Consider the following 17,216-nt stretch of genomic DNA (forward strand, 5'->3'; position numbering starts at 1 on the left):
CATTTGCAGTGCTAAACTTTACTGTGTGCTGTTCATGGGGGGTTTGGGAGCCTTCTGAAAGCAGTGATGGCACAGGGCTGGTAAATGCCATGTGCTCCCTCTGAGACCAGGGTGGGTGTCTCTTTGGTAACACTCCCCTACACCTCCAGGGCGTGTGTGTGTGTGTGTGCTGAGCTGTGGCTCTCCTCCATCTCTGTCTGGAGGAACCCTGGGGATTTTGAGGGGCACTTGATCCCAAGGGGTCTTCTCAGCATCAGGGCTACTGCCTTCCCTAGCCAGTGACACTCATTGATCAGACAAGGCTTTCATTCCCGAGAGGTCTGCTATAAAATCCGGTCAGAGCGCTTTGTGTACAGACCAGCTTTATTCTTTCATTTAGAATTTTCACTTTATATTTGTATAGGTATGGTTGATGTTGCATCAGAAAGTAGGAAGAGTATTCACTGTGAAGCTTAACAACACTGAATTGCTGTTGTAGTCGCAATGGGACTCTTATTACCCACTGAGGTAGCGAATGTTGCACCAAGGAGGCAAGTTGTCAACATTCATCCCTTTGTCTTTCTCAAATTTTAGTATCTGTAACAAGAGGGGGGAAAAATAATGCTTTGCTTGTCATTATCAGAAGAAAACAATGGTCATATATTAGCATCTGAATTAAAATAAACAATCTGTAGATATCGAGGACAGATTTTCTGCAGTCAATTTGAAAACTCTGTTCATTTATTATTAAGTATTTAGTGAGAACAGCAAACTGGTGATAAAACTGGACTTTGGAATTTATCTTAAGACAGAATGCAAATGTTTGAACTTTTTTTGGTTTTGGTCCTCATTGTTTTTGCAATCTCTGAGGGCAGTTCCCTTTAATTTTGAAGCCCTGTTCATGAGTACCAAGAGCAAAAGGACTAAATGTCATTTAAAAGTAATGTAGCAATACTTGCCAACAGCACAGCTTTAGTAGATTCTGAGACAGGAATGTGGGAGCAGTCATAGCCTTAAAAAAACAACAATAAGCTTTAGCAAATGGAGAATCTGCAAAAATATTTGAGAACTGTGCATGATCTCTTCTTGCTGTGTTAAGTTTTTGCTCTCAAGATTTTTTGAGGGTTGGTTTTATGATTTTTTTCTTAGGAAACCTCACAGAAGACTTTAAAAAAAATGATAAAAATATTTACTTAAGAGCTGCCTTGAAGACCACTCCCTCCCTAGAGTTAATTTTTTTTCTCCTTTCCCTGGCTGTTTTATCTATCTTAGTGTAACTTAGTTCACAGATCATAGCATTTGGTGCCAAATTCTCATAGCGTTTATTATTATAATGGTGTGGTGCATTTGTCTTGCTGGAAGTATTAGCTGAAGTGACCTCTACTCAGAAGTGTGCATCAAAGTTAAGGAGGTCACGCCTTCAATGTGCTGCTATGAGCAGAGCTAAGAATCTGGGTGGAGTTGATATTTCCACAGCAGGAATTTGTCCCGTTCTCATAGTTTTGAGAAATAATAGGTTTCCAACAAAAAAAAATTTACAGCTTCAAGATTCAGTGTAGGAGGAGGAAGAGGATTAGTATCTATTTGCACATTGCTTAAAATGATCACACAACTGTCACCCATGCCTTACCCAGAGAGTGAGCACCCAGATCTCCCTACAGGGAGCATCCTTGCTCTCCCCAAGGAAGAGAAGAGTGGATGGATGAATTCCTGCATTTGGATCACATTCTGAAGGGCTTTCCATTTCCCAGCACTTAATGACTTCATGCCTTTGCAAATAAGGCTTTGAGGTCATCCATCATTCACATTGTCACAGCTGGGAGTTGAAGAGAAGTAAGGTATTTTGCTTTTCTTGCAATAAGCCAATTTAGGTCATGTTCTGTGCTAGTAGTGCTATACCAGGCCATGAAAATAAGCTTAACTCTGTGGTTTGATAATATTCAGAAATAATTTCAGAAAACACAATTTTAATTTTTAGGTATAAAGCTCCTGGCTTCTCAGGTATTTAGGTATGTATTTTGCAAGCTAGACATTGTGTTTCCACTGTCCTGGTGTGACGTTTCAGGACAAAAATATTCAGGGTTTTCATGGTGATGAAAGTTAGGCTAATACATTAAATTTTTAAGTAATTTAAAAGATTTTATTATATTACTCAATTTTTCAATGTTGTTGTATTATTATCAATATTAAATTCTCAGTAAGGAAGAACATTGCAGAAATGCTGAGTAAGGCACAGTAGATTACAGATGTTTATTCACACAATGAAAAATAAAATGCAATAGTAGTATAAAACAACCCAAATATTTTCTATGGCATAAAATTTCATATCCTGTGAGAATTCTTTAATTAGAAGGTAATGTTAATGTTTTGCATTAAGTAGGAGAAGGAGTTGAACAGTGGTTTGATTGGATAGTCGTTAGCTGAGGTGAAATGCTCAGCATTAACTGAACAGGAGATTACAAGTACCTTTTCAGCTGGCACAACCAACCTCTATTGAAAATCCTTATGCAACCTGAACTTCCTGCTCTGCACGACTTTCACAGAGCCTGTTAGTGGTTTATTGTGGAGATGAGACTATCCCTTCTACTATAGCTTTTCAAGGAGTAATGGGATCATCTTCTGCCAAAGAGTGGCAGAAGAATTCCCTTCTCCCTGCCCATTGGCAGAAGAATCCTTTCCTTTGGAAAGATAATTTTCTCTAGGCTAAAGGAAAAAGATTAAATAGGCTGCTAAAGCTCCTTCTTAGCCTTCTCAAGGTAGGAAAATAAATCTGGTAGATAATAGGTCTCCTTTTTTTTCATTTGCATTTCCAAAGTTGAGGAAAATGTCAAACTGTTCTCTTGTCCCAGAAGAACCAGGAGAGAGGGGCTTGGAAACAGTGGAATCTCCTCTTAGTAACTGGCATGCTGCAGCAATCAGGGAACCCATTGTGTCAGAACAAGTCCTTCCTGGGGTTTTTGGTTTGTTTCAGTTCTGGAATCAGAAGAATTGTGCAGGAGTGAAAATGGAAAAATATACTGAGGTGACAAATCTGGTTTAAAATGTGCAATGAAGACAGCACCGTGGCAGCACTTAGCTCTTGCAGAGCTGAGGACTGCCAACAGCAAGTCAGATACACAACAGAGTGGCCAAAGGAGAAATATCCTTTGTATTTTCAGAGATTTACTGATTTGGCTGTCATAGAAAAGAACCAGTCTTGTGCGTAAGAGCTTGGCCGCGTGATTCCACTGACTGGTGTGTGCTGGCGAGCAGGTGAAAGAAGTACTTGCTACTGTCTGTAAATAGCACTGGTGGCTTCAGCTTTGTTAGCTGCTGTGTACAACTTCCTATGTAATTTCAGAGAAGCAATCCCCGTGACTGCTTTGCAAGAAAACAGCATTGAATGGTAACAACTGTATAAATCGCCCTGACTTGGGATACCTTGAGTCTTCTGGCATTTGACCTTAATCTAGCTGAAGGTTCGTGAAGCTTGGGGCCAGTTTAAGAGTAGTGTGACCCTATCAGTAGGACTGAGAGTACCCTGGAAAGACTGTCCTAATGTGGGTAAAATGTTAATTATTGTAGAGCACTGATATGAATTAGAAATGTAGGTTATTTTCTGTTGTGAGTTAAAATTGTAGAGTATGAACACAAGTTTGCTCTTACATGAGTATTTCACAAAGCTTGGGCAGCAAAAATAAACCACAAAATGTAGTATTACATTTTTTGTACAGGTTTGAAGAACTGACTTGCTCAGTCACAGGCCAGAACTTCTTTCTCTTTTTCATATGCATGTTGAAGGTGAGACAGTACAGCACAGCTCTAATAAAATCATGAAGACTGAATTAAGCCAAGAAGATGCTTCTCTCTATGCCACCTTGCTTTACTCTTGACAGTATTGCTTCATGTCTTTTCACTTGATTGCGTAACATGAGTAACTTTCTTAGAGATACCTCAATGCCATGCCTGCCTTTCTGCCTCCTGCTCTGCTCTCTTAGGCCGTGGCTACACAGAGATTGAACCATGTCAGAGAACTTCCTCTGGTGCTGGGACTCGATCATTGTCGATTTCTCTCTCTCGGGGTTCCTATAGGTCAGGGTGACCCCAAGAGAGATCCAAAAGAGTCTTTGCTTCCCTAGCCTGAATGCAGCCAAAGAAGAGGTCTGGAATGTGTCCAGTTGCTTTTTCAAGGTTATTTATTTTTTCTTATCTATAATAGTTTCTCTGTGACCTGCCGAGGTCCGGCTAGTACAGAAGCCATGGCAGTCTTCCCCTGAGCCCCGGGCATCTCCCACACTATATACTCAAAATTACGTGTACCATGTTTACAGTTCCCGTACCAATACCTAAGATCTATGTTGGACAGTGTGTCCCTATGCTAGACCAATAGAAAAGTGTCACTATCACACCAAGACATGGAGGACAAGAAGAAGGAAGAAAAGGCTAGGGCACGCCCAGATTCCTCCATCTTGTACCCCTGAATTACATTCTAAAAAAACCCCAGAATTCTACTTTTCCACCCTGTGTCAATTCACCTATTACATTACTCAAACCCTTTTGGCTTGTAATTCCTCATCCAGAGTTGGCAGTTTTCCACAGGCTAAAAATCAAAGCCACAGAGGTTTTTGACTTCTTGCCAGGGTCTCTGAGACCTCTGCCAGGGTCTTGAGACAGCCAGGGTAGCCAGAGGAATGTCCTGGACTCCGACAGATCATCTGCACCATTGGTGTATAGAGCAGGCATAGGCCAGGAGTTACTTCTGACAGACCATTTGGACATGGCCACTCTGCAGGGGGAGGCAGTTTTGTAGTGTGGATTGAGGCTGTTCCCTGCCAGCTGGGTCACTGCACGAGCCCAGACACGTGTAGTTTGTGAATATACATTTCAATCTTTGGTTATGGGTTTGTGGTTTTCTCCAGCACGACAAAACAGCTCTTCAGCCCTGAGTGAGAGAACCTTCTGGACTGTCCATATCAGCACTGATAAGCCGTGGTAGTGGGAACATCACAGGGCTGCTGAAGCGTAGCAGATGGTAGAGCTAAGGCAGCCAACCATGCATGTGCTCTTCGACAGGCAAAACACTTTGCAAATACATCCACTTTGATCCTGTTCAGCAGGTAGCAGATAGTGTCTTTCCATAGCTGCAAGTTAACAGTGCTAACACAAGAAATAATTGCACTGTGCTATGTTCCTCTAAGTGTAGGGACAACCCTGGGGGTCACACACTTTCTGATGAATATTTATAAAATATAATTGATGCCATTGATGTACATGAAGCTGTGCTTGCTCTGTAGTCAGGGTAGGCACAGCAGTGACAACCTGTGACTAAAGCCAACTTCTCTGGGCCTCTACAACCCCCTTTGGGGACAGTGGGGTCTGTCTCTAACAACACTTAGAAACCTTCAAAATCTTCAGAGCATGATGACATACAAACAGAATAGGCAAGAATATTCACTATCATGGTATAATAAACAAGGTGAGGTTAGCTCTTAACCCACTGGAAAACACTGCACCTTACAAAAGACCATGTAACCTGTATCCCGCATGGCTATCTTTATGCTCAGGCCCTGTTGGTACCTTTGTATGAAACTTGTTAAATATACAGCAAATTAAAACAAGTAATAACTCATTCCAGCATGTTACAAGTTTCAGTAGGTGAGGTTTTTGTTGTTGTTTCAGGTGTGCTAGTGCATTAGCAAGGCACAGTGAGAATTTTGTAGGTTGCCCTAGCACACCTAGAGGCATACAGTAACTCAGCCTGGGTGGGAAATCGGGGACATAGGAGAAAACAATAAGGTCTTCCTCCTTGGAATAGCCTTTTTTTTTTCCTGCTTCTTAACCTGGAACACTGAGTGTTCTCATTCTGTTACTACTATTTTGTCAATGAATTGTTCTAAATGTAAGGTATTTTTTCTTCAACTAGTGATGCATGCGTACCCATATCTGTAATGCAGGCACACATATATCTGCTTCCACAATTTTTGTTGAATCTTTACAGCTTCTGCAGGGCTCCAGCTGTATCTGTGTTTTGCACTGGTTTCCCTGGGGCTGTTTTACTGGTGAGGCAGAGTCCAAGATTTAGAAAACAGGTCTAGGTCCAGAACAGCACAAAACCCACATGATGGCTTAGATGAACGTTTCTTGGCTTGTGGAGTTCTAAAATCCATGGTGGCTGTCAGCAGAGCCAATAAATTCTCCATCCTTGGCGTTAGATAGCAACACAGTACTATTGGCAAGGTAAATGTCTGCAGTTTGGAGTTTATCATCTGTCCAGAAAGTATGTCTTTATACAGAAGATGCCTTTTATATAAAGAAAAGTCTGTGAGGAAGTGTGTAATGTGACCAAGAGTGAAGCAGCAGATTGTGACTGTGTTTACATGAGGACAACTGTGAAGTGATTTAGTAGCCTTATTAATTCAAACTGCAATGAGCAAATGTGGTTGTAAGGTCAATGGGGAACAAACAGTATAATTTTTTTACATTCAAAATGTGGATTCTTAATTATGAAACAAGATACTCAAATAAAAACATGAGCTAACATCCTGATTAATAATGTTTTCTTCAACAGCAGTGTACTACAAAATGACCTTTTGAGCATTTTGTTAAGAAAAAAAAAAGTCCTGTATTTATTTCAAGCATTTGCTGATTTTATGCCAGCATAACATAAATCTAAGCAGCTGTAGGTTCACAGATCAGTAGACTATCAAATGCTTTTTGTGCATCATGTTTTAATGAGGGCAAATACATTTTATTTTAATTTTAGGCATTGCAAAGGCAATCCATGGTGTTGTCTAGAACGAGTCTGTGTGGCCTGCCCAGAGCTACATTATACAGCAAAATAGTTGTCTGCTGAGAGGCTATGCTCTTTGATGACAGAAGGGTTAGGGAGCAGGACAGAGTCATCCCTTGGGGAACAACCTGGCCAGTGGGATGCAACTTGGACTGCCATTCTCTAGAGTTGCCTCAGATAATTCATCACAGGTGGGTAAAAAGGGAATACAGTTTACAAGCAGTAATTATCTTTAAAATCATACTTCTTCTGACATACTGTATGTGCTGTAATACAGGAGGGGTATTAAGCAGAAGATAAATGACAGTCCTTTTCCCTCCTCATCCTTCTGATTTATTGCTGTATTCTTTTGTGATGTTAAAAGCTGCTTAGTTTGTCATTTGCCTTTGTATTGTAGAGCAGTTGTTTTCCTTTTGTGGTAGTCCTGCAGGGCTGAAGGGCAGGAGGGGGAGTAGTTACCACAGAGTAGTAGGACTAGAGAAAAACACGGAAGAAAAATTGGCTAACACGGTTAGAAACCTAAAGTGGTGACAGCTGAGGTTGCCTGTGTGCCTTCAGGACTTTCCCCTCGGCTCATGGCTGAGTCCCAATGGTGGAGGTGAGTGCTTTTCGGGGGTAGCACACTGACACTGAGCTTTTGGGGGGAGGACAGCTGTGGCTGCAGCCCCACCTCTGTCAGCTCTCCCCCTGGCCAGGAGCCTCTTGTCTCATGCAGGGACAGCGAGGAGGTGGAGGATGGCTGCCTGGCCCGTTGCTGGGCTCAGTAACACTTGGCACATACCGGTTCCTGCTGCAAAAGGCGAGGCAAACTCAGATCGGTTGTGCGAGGTGCTATCATGGAAATGATTATTATTCTGGAATGTATCCTGCTCTCTTCTCCAGTGAGATAAACTAGCTGGGTCAGTGCCTCTTCCCTCTTCATTCTACCATCTCCTGCCCTCTTTGTCTCATATTTTTCTGGGAGTTTTTTGTCTGGGTAATCTAAGGTTTAAAAAACCTGTCCATCTTGCATGTCTGAAATTATTCTCACCCATGGCACTGTGAAAAAACAAGTAGGCACATTTTGTAAAGGCATCTTCATCAGGATGATGGATGATTCTTAGAATTACTTCTCTAATTACCAGAAGACTTGAAAATAAATGAGAACCTGAGATGTGCAGTCATGCTTTAATAGTTGGCATCTTAGTCTTTTACCTTAAAGCTGAAGGTTTAGATGAAGGAGATCACTCTTCTTTTTTATGCACTTATTTGTATAAAAAACCTAACCAAATAGAACTTCAGGTGTAATGGTAGGAAACGATTTTAAAAACAACCTGAGACCTTTTAGGCTGATAGAAAATCTTTATTGATTTGGAATACTGTATAATAAACTCACAGCCAGACATTTCAGATATCAGAAATTAATATTTCAATGTGCTTTCAAAGGCTGCATATTGTTTTATTGTGTACTTTTCTGCACATCCCTAAAAGACTGTGTGGGAAGGAAAGAGTGAAATTAATTTCCAGAGAGAAATGTTTTAGGATACTGGGCATTTTTCCACTGAACATCTCTGTGGAAATCTGGAAAAAATGTTATTTCAGTTCTCTACAAGAAAACAATGTTCTAACTGCAATGCTCTTTCCCATCATCAGTAAATTTCAGAAAATTCTTTTGTAATTATTAACTAGCAGAAAAATTGAGCTTTTTTAGGAAAGCGATCTGGGAGATTATTTGCTTTTAAGCAGTCTTCTTGGAAGTGTGAACTGTGGATGGTATTTGGACTATTGTTTTCTGATTTACTTTCAGATAGAGGGCAGTTTTAGCCCTTTGGAAAAGATGAGGGAGGAGGACGGTGTTAACTGTGTCATTGCAGTATGTGGATTCTCTGCTCTTTGCAATTCTCCTTGCTGCTCTTTGCAGTCCATTGAAACCTGAATGCCTCCTGTATAGGTCAGACTAGCAATAGCCAAGTCCCTAATGGACTTGAAAGAGCTTTGACTCTTTTCCCTGTTGAAGGCTGTGGGTGGTTTTTTGAGTGAAGACCGTAAAAGGCAAGGAGCTTAAAGCATCATTGATTTATATTGGTTTTTAGTACTTACTGTTAGTTACATAGCCACAATGATCAGAACTCGTGATGAGTATATTATTATTTCATCTGGTATTTTATTCTCTGTACTGCTGTTCATTTCTGTTGGAGTTCACATCCTTAGTAACAGAAATCATTGGGCCAATTTTCAGGGTGAAATTTTGTGCTGCTGGAAACCATTCTTTTAGAGGTTGGCATCAAATTAGTTGAAAGCCAGTAGTAGTTATAGTTGAAAACTTCAACCGACTGTTGTTTGTTTCCTAAAAGCACAGCATATGCCCAGCTCCTAGGGGAAAAGACTCTTGCAGCAGCTGAAGAATGCAGCCTGTGATCTCTTCTTCCCAGGGATGCTCCACCCAGCCCCATGGCTATAAATGGCAATCGGACTTCAGGGGATTACAGCAGACAAAGAGCTAAGCAATGGCAGGTTCATCTGCAGCTGACATTTTCACTGTTGGGCATGGAATTCATGAACTATAGCCTTGAGCTGTTTAGTGGACAGTGCCAGTCTGCAGCTTTGTGCGAAGCGTGGTTTGGGCTCTGGTAGGATGGGTCAGTGCACTGAAGGTGGTGGCAGTCTGGTCTGCCCGAGCCACTTCTCTCAGGGGACTGCGGGAGAGGCTGGGGCTAAACGAATGCTCAGCCTTGGGAAACTTGCTGGCAAGTTTGCCACAAAACCCCATGTTTTATCAAGCAGCTGTGGAGCTGGCCACTGAGAAGCAACTTCATGTATCTGCAGCCTTGCTAGCACAGGTCAGCTGCTCAGCAGCCAGGGAGAATGGTATTTAATGGTGAAGTTCAGTTCATTCACTACATGTTTGCTATTTAGCCATAGTGTAGACATACACCTCTGTGCTGGACACCTTGCACTCCCTCCCTGCATGGGAGGAAATGGGGGAAAAGGCATTTCTGGAGGTTTGCCCTTATCTCTGTGAGCCAAACGAAATGAATTGCTTCCCCAAAAGTTCCTGTTTCTCACTGCTGGTTGGAAGTGGTGCTGAGAATGTCTTGTTAGAGATGGTGGTATTTTGAACACAGTCCCACTGCAGGTCTGGTCTGCTCCACAGCTGATGTGTCAGCATTTGAGACATCCATAGTTAGCCTGCACTTTTGTTATTACTGGCTTTCATTTCTCTGTCAAATGGAAAAGGTGAAATTTCACAAAGTCTAAGGGATTCCTGAAGGATAATCCAGTTCAGTCTGTAATGAATTATTTATGGATGATAATAATAATGATAAGAGTAATAACACAGAAACATACACTTCCATTAATTCTGTGCTGTGCGAAAAGTCAGAGAGGAAAAGCATGTTTAATGTTTACTCAGTGGAGGATTTGAATGGAGAAGTGTAAGGGAAGTAGCCTTCTGTGGAATAATAAACACCAAGTTATGCATTGAACAAATGCTAACTTTTTATTATTCCCTCCATTTCTGGCTGAAAGCATTATTGACTAACTGTATCCATCTTTACCAAAACTTCTCTTGTATACTGTGTTCTCAGGCTGTCACTTTCCAAAAGCATAGAGAGCACACCTGCAGGCTTCTCTCTTCAACAACTGGAGTTTTATTGTGTTCCTTACGTAAATACATACAAAGTGCCTAGACTTTCACATACCTCCTGGAGATAAAGCTTTAAAGCGAATACCAGATGCCACAAAGATATTTTAACTCATAAAAATGCCACAAAATGTGCAAGTGTTGCAAATGCCTTTAAAATCAATGTCTTCTTTTAGAAATGTACCCAATTTTCAGCTTGGCCCCTGGAAAGCCATTCTTGTAGCTGAGGATATTTATTCTGTTCCGTTTTTTGAATGGGATGCAGCTGTTGAATTCTTCAGACCTGAGTAAAAGCTCTTAAAGTGTTTTATTTATATCCATTTTTTTCTGTCGTCCTCTGTTTCTGAACAAATAGCAACAACTTCAGCTATTGAAAATTGTCATACTGCAGCTAAGGCAGGGTGACTTCTCTGAAGAGCTCGACGCTTACGTGAGTACATATGTGTAATTATATTAATGTGAGTGTAACTTGTGAAGGAGGTTGGCATGAGGTAGACTCCCCCTTAGTGCAGAAGTTCCTGTAGGAGATCCCTGGGGATCTGCAGAACAAAGAGCATGTCTAAGCTGATCAACTAAAACTCATCCACTGCCTTTTAGAAGCATATTGCAATGATACTTAAGTGTATAATCCTTCTCATTTCAAAATGCAGGCTTTTGGATTGAGTTTCCCCTGAGTATTCTTTGTAATTATTAACGAGCTGTATCAAATAATCTTGTTTAGCTCATTAAAGGGCATAATGCAGATAAGAACTCTTTAGACCCCATAAAACTTAAAATTAATCTCTAGACCCATATGTTACTGGAAATCTTTGATAGTAAGCTGAGGTGCTGCGGTATTTTGATGTGAGTAGAGTTTGATAAAAGTTCAAGAGCAATATGCAATGCTGTTAGGTGGGATGGGGAGTTCTTTGTACAGCAGCAGTGCAAGATCCAGCAGGAAGCTCAGCCTGGCAGGCAGCTGTGGGTTTTACAAGGATACTGCAGTGAAAGCTCTTTGACTTCCTCTGTCTGTGTGCCTTTTTTCTGCAAGAGCTTCATACTGGCTCTTAAAGTCCACACTTTTGGTTCCTCCTCTTTTCACTAAACACTTTGCTCAATCAATAACAAAAGGTAAAATTCTAAGAGGCTTTTGTGGATCTTTGAGCTGACTAATATATATTTTAATTGCAGTAGTAATAAAGTTGACAAGAGGTGTTGTTGTGACTACTTAACACAGACATATTAAAATAATTGGATTGGGGATGCTTGGTAGATTGCCATTAAAATTTTTAAATAGGAGCAAAGGGCTGGCTGGTTGACAGTCAACAGCCAAGGCATATAGAGAATAAGGGGAGGGAAAGACAAGAAATACAAGAGGGGGTAAGGAGAGGACATCTTCATTTATCTACAAATAGGTTTTCAGTCTGTCTTTGAGTTTGTTTATGTTTGTTTTTCCTTCGGAGACTGTGGATGGAGATGTGTCTTTTCAAATGCTTCGGGTGAAGGGCCTGTGCTCTTTGGGCTTGGTTTCTGAAACAGGACTTGGAGCTGTGGTTGCACATTTGGGGAGCTGCTGCGAGCTTCTCCCTGGCCATGCAGCTCCCTCTTAGGCCTGGACAAGACTCTTCCTGCACCCTTTTTTTTTAAATCTAGTGCAGCATTTTCCAAAATATCAGTTAAGTCCATAGTTCTCTCTATGCTCTACTTTCTGCAGGTCAGATATCTAAACACCTCCAAAGGTGGGAGTTCGTCCTTGTTGTGCAAGGGCTGGTGAGGTGTGGGCTGTACCCTAATACTGCTTGTCACACCTGATTTTGGAGCTACACTAAAAATAAAATCTCCTTTGTGGTTTTATGAAAACAAAGCTGTAAAGTGGCATTTTCAGGATATTGCAGTGACTCGGAATACGTTTGGCTGCTTTTAAAAGTCTTTGAGACAATACAGAGCATACGCTTCTTGGAGATTACAGTAACAGCACCAGCATGTTGGAGCAAACCCAGCTTTGGTTCCTCCAGCACGGCCTTTCTATTCTCCATTAAACTTTCAGTCTCTGCAGCTCCTTATGATGTTTTCCTTTTCTGGAAAGAGGAATGATGCTGTTCTCTCTTCATCTGTCTCAATGTATGGGCTTTTATTAGAGTCTAATATAACTTGTCAGAGTACTTACGTCATCTCTTTCAGAATCATCAGTTTCTGGTGATGGGTAACACTTAGAATCAAGAGATAAAACCCCCCAAGTTAAATATATTTAATTGGTTTTTATTTGCTTTTTGCTTTTTAGAGATTGAGAGGCACAGGCAGAGAGTGTCAGGAGCAGATGGGTGTTTTGTGGTTACTGGACCAGACAGCAGAGATATAATTAAAGTGCCTTTTTTGCATATGCAACTTGCAACCACTTCTCTGTTTTCACAGGTCTTAGGATCATATGAAGTGTAAATTTAATAGAGGTTTTTGTACTTCTCTTATTTATTTCTGGTTTTGAATGAGCTGCTTCAGCTGAACCTGGTGCATATAACGGTGTATGACTGTGGATGCTCAGTCTGTCTCTCAGGCTCTACGGCAGAGATCAAATAAGAAAACAGGAAAGCCTAAACAACTCCGTGTTTTTCAGTTACTTTTCATGGAAATGCAAAGTTCCAGTATGTTTTTATTCACAATAGCTCTATTGTGTCTCCTAGAAGCTATTCTGCAGGGGGTTTTATAGCCCAGGTTCTTTCTAATGAGCCTGGAGGGCTTTTGGTGGTGTGATGCCATCCCTGGAGCTGGAGGAAGGAATCTGTCGCAGGAACTCCTGCTTGCAAGGGGAAAGATACATAGTTACACACATACAAAGTTCTTGAGTGGCAGCCCCCATGAAGCACACTGGCACATTTTGGACCAAAAACATAATTCTTAGCTGCAAATGGGTTTTAGATTTTTACCAAGCCATCATTATTGTCCACAGAAAACATATCTTTCATGAATTTTCTTTTAAGACAAAATCCTATTTTTTTCCACTGAAAAAAACCTGAGATTTTAGGTCAGTTCTGTTTCTGGGGCTATTTTTGACAGTCCCATGAGGCATTTATGTCTAGAATTGGTCACTGGTGTAACAAGAGATCAGCCAGAGGAATTCTCAATGCCTGTAATTTGGTTCTCTTGATCCTGCACCTCTCCAGAGTGTGAGTGAGTCCTTGGAATTTTGCACAATTAAGAAATAAACTGAAAATCCCATACTCCTTGTCTGTGAATGACAAAGTTCCAATCTCAGAAGCGTGTAATTTTTCTATGAGAGTTTAGGCCAAGCTCAATTCAAAATTTTAAGATGAGTATTTTTGAGTGTTCTGGGAAAAAAATCAATCCAAATAACAAAATAAATCTTCATTTTCTTCCTTTTTGTTGCTGATAAGGGTATATTTTATATAACCTCTCCATAAGTTGTGAACATTTTGTGTTATAACATTTAATTCTGATAGCATGTTTTTAAATATAAAGTTATGCATTGCTGTTCAACTAGACAGTGTAGACAGCGTGCCCCAAAGAACCCTGGGTTTTCTTGCAGGGAACACTTTTAGTGTATAGTGAATAACCTGAAGAATCCAGGTTCATAGCAGAATTCAATTTCTAAGAAGGAAACTCTGTCAACCTATATTTCCAATAAATATGAATTTGTTCCTATAGTTCCAACATTGTTTCACTTTTTTTAAAATCTAAGATAAAGGAAAAAACCCATCTCTGGAGCTCAGAGACATTAACTTCTGTCTTTATGCGGGCCACCAAGAAAGGTTTGTGATTTTTACATACTTTGTTTGCAGGGCAGCTGCTGTGCAGAGCTGGAAATTGCAGTTCCTTCATCACATGGTTTGAGTGAGCCAGGCTCAAGGAGGAGCACAACCCCATTTCCAGTTATATAAATAGAAGAGTTTTGCTCATTAAGGAAACTCAGAGAATATTGGTACGAGGGATATGCAGGGTAAAGAAACTTATTTTTGAAGAAAGATTGCAAAGACTACAAATGTACAGCATATTTTTGAGAAGACTAGCAGGACACTGTTCTTTGGCTGCAGCACCTGGACAGTCAGTGACAGTATTTTGCTGAGGTTATTCAGCTCTCTCTGCAGATAAGAGAGCTTTTTTGCCTTGGAAATCTTGTATGGTTTGATGCCTAATGTGCAGCACACCAGCTGGTCTTGGCACCTCTCAGCCCTGAGCAGTGGTGTGGAAAGAGACTGGAAATGGAAGTGAGGAGCTGCATAATTTGAGGATTTGATGTCAGATCTAAGAGGCACTGAAAATGCTGAGGCCTCTGCATTGATTTCCTTAGGCTTTCATAATGCTCCAGAATTAGGGGCATCTCATGTCTGAGTGTGGTGCTACCAGGAACCAGGCTAATGGCCAAGAGGTCAACCCAGGAGGGACTGTGCGTTTCTGAGCTGGGGCTCTCATACCCTGGCTGGTGGGCAGCTCTTCAGCTTGCTGATTTAGAGGTGGACAAAGCGTCTGGGTAGATATTTGGAGGGAAAAAAAAAAAAAAATCCAGAAAGTTACACTACATAATCTCCCTTGCCACTGCCGTGAACGCTAGCTCACGGTTCTGTGTGCAATCTGATGAAGCGCTAGGTCGTGCCAGCCGACAAACAAACTTGTCACTCTGAAGAATGACTTGGTGAAAAGCCACACAGGGCAGAGCTGCCATCAGAATAATTGGTGATTCACTGTTTGTTTCTCACAAATTCCTACGCTCTCTGCCCACGCACTATCGATGACAGCATTCTGTACGGGGACTGTGAACATGACAGACATTATTTATGAAGCAGCGCCTTTATCAAGGATTTTTTTTTTCCCTAGCAGACTGTGTAAAATGCTCATTCTCTGTGTTGCTGTTGTCAAATTATGTTATAAATTTATCTGGCCTGCCTGAGTAAATTCAAAGGTGTTTTAAAAAGCTCTGTGTGAGGTCAGGCAGAAGCTGCTGAGAGCTCCTTGCTGTATTCTAAGGTGCCACGGCAGCTGTGTCCAGCACTCTTGGCTGCTCTTGATGGAGGGAGAGTTGGGGCAGTTGCAGTTGATTCGGAGCTTGCACATCCCCAGGTTGAAGTATTTTTGGGAGGAGATCTGCCCCTTCCTCACAGCTCCTTGCACTAGCTCAACACATCTCTGGAGTTAGAAGCAGGGAACCCAGTCACAGTTTGTCTGTGTGACTGAGCTTTTCCTTGGGCCAGCCTCTCAGCTTGCTTCAAAGCAGAGAAAGGAAAATACAATTTTTCCTCTTTAAGATTCATGACGTCTGGCAGCAAAAGGTGTCCAGGGAGTCGCAGCTGCTCCAGCCGGGCTCACTCTCAGCTGCTTAGTACACAGCTGCAGGTCAACAACATTATTCTTAATTTATTTTATGATGCAGCATACCTGGATCTGTGTCCTTAATTCAAGCCTGAATATTTGATCAAATACTAAAGAACACTGAAGACAAAAGAGAGCTCAGTTAATGGGTAAGGAAACTGAATAATCTTGTATCTCATAGGATAGAGGTAAATGTGATGGAGAATGTGGTCTGAATGTAGTATTCATGGTGACATCAGGTTTAATGTTTTTGGGCTTTAGATGGGTTTGAAGAGAAGTGGACATCTTAGATTCAGTGGGGAAAAAAAGCAGGCACTACCAAGCACTTACCAGGCTCTGGAAATCCATCAACAAATTGAGAGCCTTCAAATACTGTTTGTTTTCAGACCAGTTTCCTGATCATGCCTCTTTTCATAATGACTGAGAGTAATGAAACTGTGGAATGAGAAGTGACATTAGCGTTTAGAAACCAAACTGTGTAATTAGGCTGATTTGTATTTTAGTGGCTTCGTCAGGTGGTTTGCTTTGGAGTCTGTGGTGACATTCTTTTTTGTATGCTCTGTGCATGAAGGGCACGTAACTCAGGCAGTTGTGAGAAAAATATGCTGAGGATAAAGTGGTTTTGAAAGCTGATGGCATGACAGCTGCTGCTGCATAGGTTCATTTTGGCAGATAACAGTTTCTGTATGCATCAGGTTTTATGGCCATGGCTGTGTTAGTGTTGCATTTTTAAATTCAAGTTAACTGCACACAAGAAAGTAGAGACCCAGAGCTATTCATCATCTGGCTCGGTCTGCAAGGAGCTTGTAACTCTAGCAATTGTTTCTGTTTTTCATAACAGTGGGAACTTTATGGCTATTTCCCCCCTTTTCTGTCCAAAGGAAATGTGCTGTTTTAAAACAAAGAAAGAAGTGGCAGAATGTCTGGTAGGCACAGTTTGAACTTGGGGTCCTTCAGGTTGGAGGGGCAGTTTAGAAAATACACCTTTTTACTGAAAATTGATGTTGCAGCACAGTGTTTTTATTTGTGTGGATCCATTTTACATTCCTTACTTTAGAAGTCACATTTTTAACAAGCCTCTATGTTAATAGACAATGGTGAGCTTTAAGGTGCTTTTTAGTGATCTTTCCAGGTACTTACAAAGATCCATCAGTGTGACCTATAGCTGTATATCTGTTCAGAGCTGTTTGTATAGTTCCAGTATAGTTGAAGTGTTTTCTTAAAAAATATTTAAACTCTGCTTGGTATTGCACTTAATAGCAAATCAGCAGAGTCATGTGTGCAAACAGTGGATTTTTTATAAGTAACGCCAAAATAGTGCTTTGCATTAGGCTAATGTAATGTCCTATGCTGTGCTTTGCAAAAAGGGTTCACATTATGCTTCACTGCATAGAATGAAGAGTAAAAGTAATTGCATGGATGAAAAGCATTCATAATACTAAGGAGTGCAAAGCCATCTCTTTGTACTCACAGTATTTTTCCTTGTAATTAGAGTTTGTGTATTTTCTCAACTTTTCCATAGAGAATCATCTTTATGGGGTCTTCAGG

The 17,216-nt window shown here is 41.0% G+C and overlaps 1 protein-coding gene across 5 annotated transcripts in view; it reads left to right on the forward strand.

The window, feature by feature from the left end:
• The window catches only part of ARHGAP6 (Rho GTPase activating protein 6), a 311,533-nt gene that overhangs the window by 226,270 nt on the left and 68,047 nt on the right, over positions 1–17,216 (forward strand). The window contains exon 1 of one of the 5 annotated variants that reach the window (XM_053970056.1): positions 7,334–7,346. The exons of the other annotated variants lie outside the window; for them this stretch is intronic. Coding sequence (XP_053826031.1) covers positions 7,338–7,346 — 9 coding nt within the window. The 5' untranslated portion in view covers positions 7,334–7,337. Of the gene's footprint in view, positions 1–7,333; positions 7,347–17,216 lie in introns of those variants that run through there. 5 annotated transcript variants of the gene reach the window in all.

This window comes from Vidua macroura, chromosome 2 (genome assembly GCF_024509145.1).
Source record: "Vidua macroura isolate BioBank_ID:100142 chromosome 2, ASM2450914v1, whole genome shotgun sequence".
NCBI lineage: Eukaryota > Metazoa > Chordata > Aves > Passeriformes > Viduidae > Vidua > Vidua macroura.